This window comes from Entelurus aequoreus, linkage group LG06 (assembly GCF_033978785.1).
Source record: "Entelurus aequoreus isolate RoL-2023_Sb linkage group LG06, RoL_Eaeq_v1.1, whole genome shotgun sequence".
Classification (NCBI taxonomy): domain Eukaryota; kingdom Metazoa; phylum Chordata; class Actinopteri; order Syngnathiformes; family Syngnathidae; genus Entelurus; species Entelurus aequoreus.
In genome coordinates, this window is record NC_084736.1 from 21,140,554 (window position 1) to 21,151,577 (window position 11,024).

The 11,024-nt window shown below is 39.9% G+C and overlaps 1 protein-coding gene across 1 annotated transcript; it reads left to right on the forward strand.

Moving 5' to 3' along the window:
- Window positions 1-2,012: 2,012 nt before the first annotated feature.
- On the forward strand, window positions 2,013-11,024 carry elob (elongin B). Its single transcript, XM_062050230.1, has 4 exons — window positions 2,013-2,171; window positions 6,072-6,206; window positions 9,566-9,671; window positions 9,774-11,024. The coding sequence occupies exons 1-4, from the start codon at window positions 2,169-2,171 to the stop codon at window positions 9,884-9,886; spliced, it is 357 nt and encodes a 118-aa protein (XP_061906214.1). The 5' UTR covers window positions 2,013-2,168; the 3' UTR covers window positions 9,887-11,024.

The following is an 11,024-nucleotide window of genomic DNA, read 5'->3' on the forward strand; positions in this document are numbered from 1 at the left end:
TTTTTAATTTTCAAAACCTATATATGTATATATATATATGTGTATATATATATATATATGTGTGTATATATATATATATATGTATATACTGTATATATTTATATGTATATGTATATACAGTATGTATATGTATATATATATATGTATATATAGGTGTGTGTACATATATATATATATATATATATGTATATACTGTATATATTTATATGTATATGTATATACAGTATGTATATGTATATATGTATATATAGGTGTGTGTACATATATATATATATACACGTAAATGGTAAATGGGTCGTACTTGTATAGCGCTTTTCTACCTTTTTTTTTAAGGAACTCAAAGCGCTTTGACACTATTTTCCACATTCACCCATTCACACACACACATTCACACATTCACACACTGATGTATATACACACGTGTATATATATGTATATATATACAATATGTATGTGTGTGTGTGTATATATACTGTATATATACGTATATGTATGTGTATATATATACATGTATATGTGTATATATATATCTATGTGTATACATATGTATGTATATATATATATATATATATATATACATATGTGTATATATATATAGATATATATATATATACATACAGTATATGTGTATATATTTATATATATATATATGTATATATATATATATAGGTTTTTTTTTGTTTTTTGTTTTTAACCGTAAGGACTCCCCTCAAGGAAGGGTCTCTGTCATAAAAATGCTAAAAATAAGCCATATAATGTTGTTGTTGTTGTTTTTATTCAACATTTACATCTCTAGATCAATTTAAGTCGATCAGTTGATCTAAAGTTTTTATTTTTTTATTTTAATATTTATGCCTTTTTTGTCAAAACCTTTTTTTTTGGCAAAAACACACACAATGCAATATTTCTACCCAAAAAAGTGGTTGTGAAGTAATTGGAGCCTTAAATAGGTAAATAATTATTAACACCATTGATTTTATTTCATTATACGTTTTTCAGCAATGACAGTTTAAAAAAAAAAGTCTAAAATTATTGGGGATCCAAAAGGGTCCTACTCATAAAAGTGTTCAAAATAGGTCATACATTTTCTTTTATTTTTTACATTTCAACACTTACGTCTCTAGATCTACTTTAGATGTATCCATCCATCCATCCATCCATCCATTTTCTACCGCTTGTCCCTTTCAGGGTAACGGGGAGTGCTGGAGCCTATCTCAGCTGCATCTGTCAATTATAATTATTTTATGTTTTGGTTTTGGTTTGTTAATTGTTTGCCCTTTTTGTTCAAAGAAAACTTTGTTTTTTATGGCAAACACACAAAATATGCAATATTTTCCCCAGAAAAAATTTAAAAGTGGAATTTTTGACGTGACTTAATTGGAGCCTGAGGTCATTATTTCATAACAACATTGACTTTAATTCATTATTATTTTTTGAGCAAGGAAAAAAAAACTGCTTTGTGTTACTAGAGTCAACATTGTAACTTGTTCTTGTTACATTTCACCTGTTCGCTCTTTTATTCCACTTTTTTATGTTTGTTTTTTTACAGTATTTTTACAATGTGCGATGGACTGTTAAAACAATTAGGGCGGTAAGTGCCCCCCGGGCCACACTTTGGACACCTTTAATCTAGTAGTATGTACAGGAAGTAGTATTGTCATATTGTAGTCAGGGGTAAAATGTTGCCATTTGCTGATGTAAATTGGAGCTGCAGATGTGTTAGTCTTCCGGGAGTACAAGAAAAGCATCTCAGTGAATGATAAAAATGAAAACAGAAATTGATGAGTACTAGGTGTTTTAAACGAGCAGACACACGACACATTCAATTAACACACGCATTGGTGACGTCACAAACATGGTACAATCCATTGAGGAAGCAGCGTTTATCTATGAAAGCGTGGTGCGTTCACGAAACGACGTGACTCCCACGCACACTTGTTTCTACATGCATATACGTAACATCACACGCCCCTGTTGTGTTTATGCAAATACGAGAGAAGCTGACTGACGCGGAAGCTTGGGCGTGAACAATTTGTTGACATCCTCAAAGACGAGTGTATGGAGTCTTCAAATATCCGACAGCTGAGTGTAGAACGCGAACGCAGCATCAGCTGTCGCTGTGCAGTTGAGGCGTTTTCCCCCCCTCACTGTGTAATCGACCGCAAGACATGGTGAGTGCATTAAACTCAGACACAAAACATTAGAATGTCCGACAAACCTCACTTTGCTCAGCCGGGCAATGTGTTTGATAGGTCGGATTACACCGTAACTCCGAGAGGAGGCGAGAAGCGAGAAGGCTGGCTTTGTTCGGCTAGCACTTGCTAGCCACTGATACCTGGGAATCGATACCGGTACTCGACGGTACTTTAACGCCACGATGCTTCATAATCCCCCCGCCGAAGGTTGTCATAAATCAGCAAGAGTGTTTTTGTCAAAGAGCCGAGCTGCTGACATTGTTTTGTACAAAGTGCTTTAAATTTAACCGTTCGTTAGCCGGAGCGCTACGACAACAACACAAAACTAGCCTAAGTTGTCAGTAGCAACCGAAGCTAAATGGGCTTTTTTTCTGTAATATTTGCTTACAACTTTGGAAGCAAACGTTTGAATGTCGTCCTAGTTTACAAAAAAGTTTTAGTAATCTGCAGTTTGGGGCCTGTGGTGAGTGTAAAGTTAAAAGGTGCTAACTGCTGCTTTAAACTTCAATGTGGACGTTTCATGGGGCTAGCATTAGCATGTTAGCTCGTCACGACATGACTAATGTTGACCGTTAGACAAACGTATGGAGGTATTAGTTTACAGTTTGCCACACATATTCTGTCTTTCAATGTTCTTTTTTATCGTATTGATGTCACACTCGATGTTGGTTAGTGACTTTCGATTACGTTAGCTTCCGGCTAGCTAACTTTGCTGTCACTTCGACTCCTAGTTGTGTGTCCTATTACCTCCTTGAGATGGGATTTGCTATTTATTTTGAGTCCTCGTATGCTATTTCTATCATGAAATGTGTCGATTATCATGAAGCAGCTGGGAGGAAGGATCGCAACAGAGACGGGATTTATGGCTCTTTGAAGAGAGCCGGATTTTTATTTTAAAGAGCCGTTCAAAAGACTGGCTCGTTATTCTATTTAGTTCTTATTAACTTGTATTTAAATCAATAAAGTCAAAAGACGGGATCGTTATTATAGTTAGTTTTTTTTTAAAGGAAACCATCACAATTGATTAAAGAATCCATCCATCCATCCATCTTCATCCGCTTATCCGAGGTCGGGTCGCGGGGGCAGCAGCCTAAAGCAGGGAAGCCCAGGCTTCCCTCTCCTCAGCCGCTTCGTCCAGCTCCTCCCGGGGGATCCCGAGGCGTTCCCAGGCTAGCCGGGAGACATAGTCTTCCCAACGTGTCCTGGGTCTTCCCCTTGGACTCCTGCCGGTCGGACGTGCCCCAAACACCTCCCTAGGGAGGCGTTCGGGTCGCATCCTGAGCAGATGCCCGAACCACCTCATCTGGCTCCTCTCGATGTGGAGGAGCAGCGGCTTTACTCTGAGCTCCTCCCGGATGACAGAGCTTCTCACCCTATCTCTAGGGGAGAACCCCGCCACCCTGCGGAGGAAACTCATTTCAACCGCTTGTACCCGTGATCTTGTCCTTAGGTCATAACCCACAGCTCATGACCATAGGTGAGGATGGGAACGTAGATCGACCGGTAAATTGAGAGCTTTGCCTTCCGGCTCAGCTCCTCCTTCACCACAACGGATCGATACAGCCTCCGCATTACTGAAGACGCCGCACCGATTCCCCTGTCGATCTCACGATCCACTCTTCCCCCACTCGTGAGCAAGACTCCGAGGTACTTGAACTCCTCCACTTGGGGCAATATCTCCTCCCCAACTTGATTAAAGAATGCGAGAGTGATGTTGATATTTATTTTCAAAACCAATGAAAGACAGTTGTGGTCAAAAGTTTACATACACTTGTAAAGAACATAATGTCATGGCTGTGTTGAGTTTCCAATCATTTCTACAACTCTTACTGTTTTGTGATAGTGATTGGAGCACATACTTGTTGGTCATAAAAAACATTCTTAATATTTTGTTCTTTTATTAATTTATTATGGTTCTACTGAAAATGTGACCAAATCTGCTGGGTCAAAAGTATACATACAGCAATGATAATATTTGGTTACATGTCCCTTGGCAAGTTTCACTGCAATAAGGCGCTTTAGGTAGCCATCCGCAAGCTTCTGGTTGAATTTTTGACCACTCCTCTAGACAAAATTGGTGCAGTTCAGCTAAATTTGTTGGGTTTTCTGACATGGACTTGTTTCTTCAGCATTATCCACACGTTTAAGTCAGGACTTTGGGAACTCCATTCTAAAACCTTAATTCTAGCCAGATTTAGCCATTCCTTTACCACTTTTGACGTGTGTTTGGGGTCATTGTCCTGTTGGAACACCCAACTGCGCCCAAGACCCAACCTCCGGGCTGATGATTTTAGGTCCTCCTGAAGAATTTGGAGGTAATCCTCCTTTTTCATTGTCCCATTTAAAGCACCAGTTTCATTGGCAGCAAAACAGGCCCAGAGCATAATACTACCACCACCATACTTGACGGTAGGGTGGTGTTCCTGGGATTAAAGGCCTCACCTATTCTCCTCCAAACATATTTCTGGGTATTGTGGCCAAACAGCTAAATTTTTGTTTCATCTGACCAAATTTTTTTCCTCCAGAAGGTCTTATCTTTGTCCATGTGATGTCACATTTTCAGTAGACCCATAATAAATTCATAAAATAACCAAACTTCATGAATGTTTTTTTGTGACCAACAAGTATGTGCTCCAATCGCTCTATCACAAAATTGTAGAAATTATTGGAAACTCAAGACAGCCATGACATCATGTTCTTTACAGTGTGTAAACTTTTGACCACGACTGTATATAGATTTGTTTTAACCATGAGGGCTCCACTCAAGTTTTGCCCCGGGACCCGAAAAGGTCTGTCAAAAAAATGTTAACAATAAGTTGTATTTTTTTAAAATTTATTCAACGCTTAAATCTCTCTGTATCAACTTCAGGATTATCTGTCAATATAAAGTGTTTTAAATAGTTTTTTATGTTTTATGCCCTTTTTTTCAAAACCCATTTTTTATGGCTAAAGTACAAAAGATCCAATTTGGAATATTTAATGTGAAGTAATTGGAGCCTTAAATTGGTCAACAATTCATAACAACATTGATTTTTGATTTGTTATTATTTTCAAAAATGACCGCTTTGAATACCAAAAACAGCCTGCACGGCAGCTTTGTGTGATTAGTCAACATGACACATTTTTCATTTTTCTCATAACCTGTTTGTTCTTTTATATTACTTTATTATTTTCCTTTTTTAATTGTAATTTCAGCTTCTTCTTTTTTTTAAATTTTTTTATTTTTTTTAGCTCGATTCGTTTGCGAATACCGCTTATCGATTATCTCCATTCACAAACAAACACTCGGCATTTTTTGGACTTACTTGATTCAAAGTGCTCGAGAATACATTAATTAAGAGTGGGTGGGTCGATCCAAATAGTGGTAGTATGGATACAAAAGATAGGATTAGTACCGGATCAGTGAAATTTATATTATTGAATCCTCTAGAAAGTAAATGTATATAAATGTGTTTTAAGATGCCTTGTTCATTTTTAACATTGTTATATAATTTGCTTTTGTTTAGTTATTTAGACTTATTTGGCTCAAACAAATATATTTTTTGTTGATATTTTCACTAATATATTTATGTACTGTTCAATTGTTCACTAATAAGTTTTGTTGATCTTGTTTTGTTTGTGTAAAATCTATGTCTTGTGTTGTAGTCTGTTCGTATAATCATGGTCAACACATTAAAAAACAAAAACAAATCATTCAATGATTTGGAAAAAAAGTAAAATATTGATATTGGAAATACAAGTTCCTGTTTTACACCGTAATTTACTTTTTTGTAAACTTGTGTGTCAGTGACACTCTGATATTGCTTTCATTCGAACATTAGTAAATGTCTACTTTTTGGCGTTTGGGGACTAACTAGGACGCTGTTGTGTCCACAGGATGTGTTCCTAATGATCCGACGTCACAAGACGACCATCTTCACAGAAGCCAAAGAGTCCACTTCAGTGTACGAGCTGAAGCGCATCGTGGAAGGAATCCTCAAGAGGCCGCCTGAGGAGCAGGTACTTTACAAGGTAACTAAAAAAAAACACGGCGGATTCATGAAAATATCTCCTTGCGGGGCACCGTCGTCTAATTTGCATAATTGGCCATGACACATGTGGGTGTCATTTCTGCCTGGGATGTGTCAGAGTGCATTCACTGCTGCTATTAGATGGTTTGTTTGTGTCAGACATGCTAACAAGTTACACCATGTGTTTAGGATAAAATGCTTTTACTGTCACACAAAGGGGACATTTTGAGGTTGCAGTGGAGATTTACAGTAACAAACGTCAAACGTATGCTTATAATTGCTGTGTTCAACTTGTGGCCCATTGGTACATTTTCACTTTGGACCTTGGAGGAAAAAAGTTTGGACACCCTTGGAATAGATTATAAATAGAATATTATTAATAGTAGTAATAGAGCAGGGGTGCCCATTACGTCGATCGCGAGCTACCGGTCGATAGCGGAGGGTGTGTCAGTCGATCGCCAACTAAGCGTTGAAAAAAAAGTCCTAAAAATTAGCGATCAGAAATCTTCACTATGACATCACTTTCGTCACTTGATTGACATTCACGGCACCCGAGGGTCTTGTGAGATGACGCTGGCTGCTGCGAGCTCAGTGTGAAGGAAAAAAAAGACAGTCAGGGAGGCGAGAAACAGTTTTTATTTCACCCATACCTCCTGTCAAAAGCCTAAAGACTGACCACATAGTTCCTGGCTTCACGATAAAAGCGCTGCTCTATCCTGCCTGCGCTAACAAAATAAGAGTCTCAGAAAGCTGGCGTGCACAAGCCCGCAAGCCACGGAGTTTGCCGCCAATGTATTTCTTGTAAAGTGTATAAAAAGGAGTATGGAAGCTGGACAAATAAGATGCCAAAAACCAACCACTTTCATGTGGTATTTGACAGAAAGGAGGACTTTTTTTCTCCTCCATTAAAAAATGTGGACGTTGTCAGCACTACTGTCTGATTCCAATCAATGCAAGTCGTCAGAATCAGGTAATACACCAACTTATATTCTTGTCTTCAAGAAAGAAAGGAATATATGTGTTAAACATGCTTGTATTATCATTAAATACCTTTTAACTTATTAACAAAAACGTATTTCATAAATAAATAAATATAAATTATATATATGAATGAGGTAGATCCCTTCGACTTAGTCATTTAAAAAGTAGCTCGCCTGCTGAAAAGTGTGGGCACCCCTGTAATAGAGTATATCATAAATATCATAGTATATGTGTATACCAAGATGACATCATGCAAAAAATAAATAAATCAGTCAATCAATGTTTACTAAATCACGAGTGTCTCAAAGGGCTGGACAAGCCACAACGACATCCTCGGCTCAGATCCCACATCAGGGCAAGGAAAAACTAAACCCAATGGGACAATGAGAAACCTTGAAGGGGACCGCAGATGTGGGACCCCCCCCCTGGGCGACCGGTGCAATGGACTACGAGTGGATCTAGTATAATATTGTGATAGTCCAGTCCATAGTGGATCTAACATAATAGTGAGAGTCCAGTCCATAGTGGGGCCAGCAGGAGACCATCCCGAGCGGAGACAGGTCAGCAGCGCAGAGACGTCCCCAACCGATGCACAGACGAGCGGTCCATCCCGGGTCCCGAATTTGGACAGCCAACGCTTCATCCGTGGCCACCGAACCTGTGACGACCCCCCCCCCCCCCCCCCCTCCACGAAGGAGAGGGGGGCAGAGCAGTAAAGAAACGGCAGATCAACTGGTCTAAAAGGGGGGTCTATTTAAAGGCTAGAGGGTACAAATGAGTTTTAAAGATGGGACTTAAATGCTTCTACTGAGGTAGCATCTCTAACTGTTACCAGGAGGGCATTCCAGAGTACTGGAGCCCGAATAGAAAACGCTCTATAGCCCGCAGACTTTTTTTGGGCTCTGGGAATCACTAATAAGCCGGAGTTCTTTGAACGCAGATTTCTTGCCGGGACATATGGTACAATACAATCAGCAAGATAGGATGGAGCTAGACCGTGTAGTATTTTATACCTACACAAATTTATACATAAATTCACATCCATCCATCCATCCATTTTCTACCGCTTGTCCCGTTCGGGATCGCAGGGGTGCTGGAGCCTATCCCAGATTATCTACTTTTTTTTTCTGTCGTCAGTACTGAATACTTTTATACACTGTCTTTAGCAACCTAGGTCAATTCTATATGATCGGAGTTAGCGCTGAAGAAGAACGTATTGCGTTTGTAACAGACAACACAAAACGACAAAGAGAGCCGACTCCATCTTAGGCTGCCCATTAGCTCTCAGACAATGTCAGGCCTGCGTGGATAGCGAGAATCCATACGGAGAGATGGAACACTCTGATACATGCTCATTCAGCCAACAATAACTCCACAGCCCCATCTCTTCCTCCGCATCTTCTCCGGTTTCTCCGGAGTCGTCGACTTTGGAAAAGTTTGTTCTCATCACAATGAAAAACTTGCGGTGGTACCCCGAAAGGGACAAGCGGTAGGAAATGGATGGGTACTACTAAGCCTGCTTCCTCAATCTCTTTTGATACGAGCAAGCACAAAATGGCTGCCAGCGGGACACGCAACGAATGAAGTGATCGTACACAGAGACATGGTTCGCACAAAGATGTATACTTGCAGAGTGTATATATAAAACCTCGATGGAGGTTTTTGAATGTATTATGGCACGCTACATAGGCGGAATAGAGCGACTTCCATTGGCTCCATTGTTAGCTGACTTTCATTTACGTTTATGACGCAAAAAAAAGAAAAAACGTGAGTGCTTATCTCACATAAGGATTGTGAATGATGGGCAGCATTCCAAAATAAGTGCCCCTATAAAGACACTTTTTAATCAGGCCTTTTACTGATCATGTTAAACTTTACTAAGGTTTTTTATTTTTTATTATATTTTCTATTTTATTTATTACTATTTTTACTACAAAGGGACAAGCGGTAGAAAATGGATGGATGGACTATTCTTACTACCAATAATCTCTGTGTTATGTTTTTCTTCATTTAAAAATCTATTTTAAAATGTTGTACATCCTTGTAGATTACGTTAATTTCAGTCCTCCAGTCCTCAAAGATGGCATTTTTCCTCAGTCCTCAGTGCCATGCCATGTTTTGTTTTTGTCAATAGTGGCGTGCGTGTTCTTTCTTTCTTTTTTTTAGGTGTCGAGCACTTTGTGTTGCCACTTGGCAGTGTATGAAAAGTGCTAATAAAAATGTATTATTTTTCCAAGTGTTGATACCCATTCCTCAGTAAGACTATCGTAAGTCTCCACAAAGTTGTGCAGGTCAAATTACAAAAGCACGGTCTGTGTCCACCTGTTGAGGTCCCCTGCTCATTAGCCACTAACGACTGTGCGTTGTGGTCCTGTTCAGGATGACATGGTGCTGGAAGACGCTCAGACTCTGGGAAACTGCGGCTTCACAAACCAAACAGCACGGCCTCAGTCGCCCGGCACCGTGGGACTGGCGTTCCGTCTCGGTAAATAACCTCACTCAAAGAGGCTGCCTCTGCTTTTTTATGTGTTTGTGTGTCCTCCCTTCCTGACCTGGCGCTCCCACACGTGCGTGTGTCTCCCTGCAGATGATTCAGTCGAGCAGCTGACTATCGAGTCCTTCTCCATCCCCCCTGAACTCCCCGACGTCATGAAGCCACAGGACTCGAGCGGCACGGCCAACGAGCCGGCCGTACAGTGAGGAAGAAAGGGGGTGGGAGGGGGGAATGGGGTTGCGTCGTGGCGAGGGAGGGAACAATTTGGGAAGCGACACCTCAGCCGGCTCGTCTTGCGGACAACAGATCCCGAGCTGGACAGAAACAAACCGGGGTTGTAGTGCGTGCGTGCGAGCGATGCGTTTGTGTGCTTGCTAGCTACATTTTCACACACTGGTCACAACACTGTCACCTGGTAGAGGCGCAACATGTAAACACCTTACCTCCTATTTAATTCAGTCCAGTCTTTATTTGAGCTGCCTTATTCGTGCGTCTGTTTTTTTACCGGCTTCAATGTGGCCGTCAACCAGGAGAGACCTTTTTATTATTATTTTGCGCTATTTGTTTATTAAACTATTATTACTACGATTATTTAGTATTATTATTTACTGGCTTGTTTTTTGGGTCTCAAGAACAAATTCACGCTGATCATTTTCTACAACACAAAGACTGCAGAAATGAACTAGCGGCCATGTTTATCCCAATGGTACACATCCTGGCTAATGTTTGTAGCACTCAGCATCTTGTCGACTTTAATCCGTGGGCCTGCTAAATGTGTATAGACTCAAGAAATGTCAGTTGTGGAAGTAGAGGCCACAATTGTCTTTGATTGTATACTATTTATACATTGACACAAATTGTTTTCCTGAAATTAAAGCAAAGAGAAAAGGAACGCAGCAAAAACTTTGGCATGAAAGTGTAATATTTCTGGTTTAGAATTGATCTGCAACTGCGAAGCCAAATCCTCCGTGAGTCATTTGGGCGACACCTTAAGAACGCTTGAATGAAGTTTTTGACAGGATGGACTGTCAAAATTGATTTGATTCAACATTAAAATAAGCGTTTTCTCACCTCGTTGGCCTCTGTTGTGTACCTTTGCACACACTTCTGTGTTTTACGTAGTGCCAGTGAAGGCTGCACAGAATTGTCTTGTTTCATCAAAGTGTGACCAGAGCGCTTTGTGTTTCGTGAAAGGTGCTACTGTATTTTCATCCAATTATGAGTCAATATGTTCTTAATCTTATTTTCCAATACATTTTACGCTTATGTTATACATTTCTCTGGCCTGACACATTTTATATCGCCCACGAAAGCCGGGAAATAACACGTGTCAATAAAGTACTG

What these genes read in the sequence shown, in the direction of transcription:
- elob (XM_062050230.1), top strand. An exon ending in AGGAGCAGGTACTTTACAAG is followed by an intron (nt 6,207 to 9,565) that starts GTAACTAAAAAA and finishes GGTCCTGTTCAG; the next exon opens with GATGACATGGTGCTGGAAGA. An exon ending in GGGACTGGCGTTCCGTCTCG is followed by an intron (nt 9,672 to 9,773) that starts GTAAATAACCTC and finishes GTCTCCCTGCAG; the next exon opens with ATGATTCAGTCGAGCAGCTG.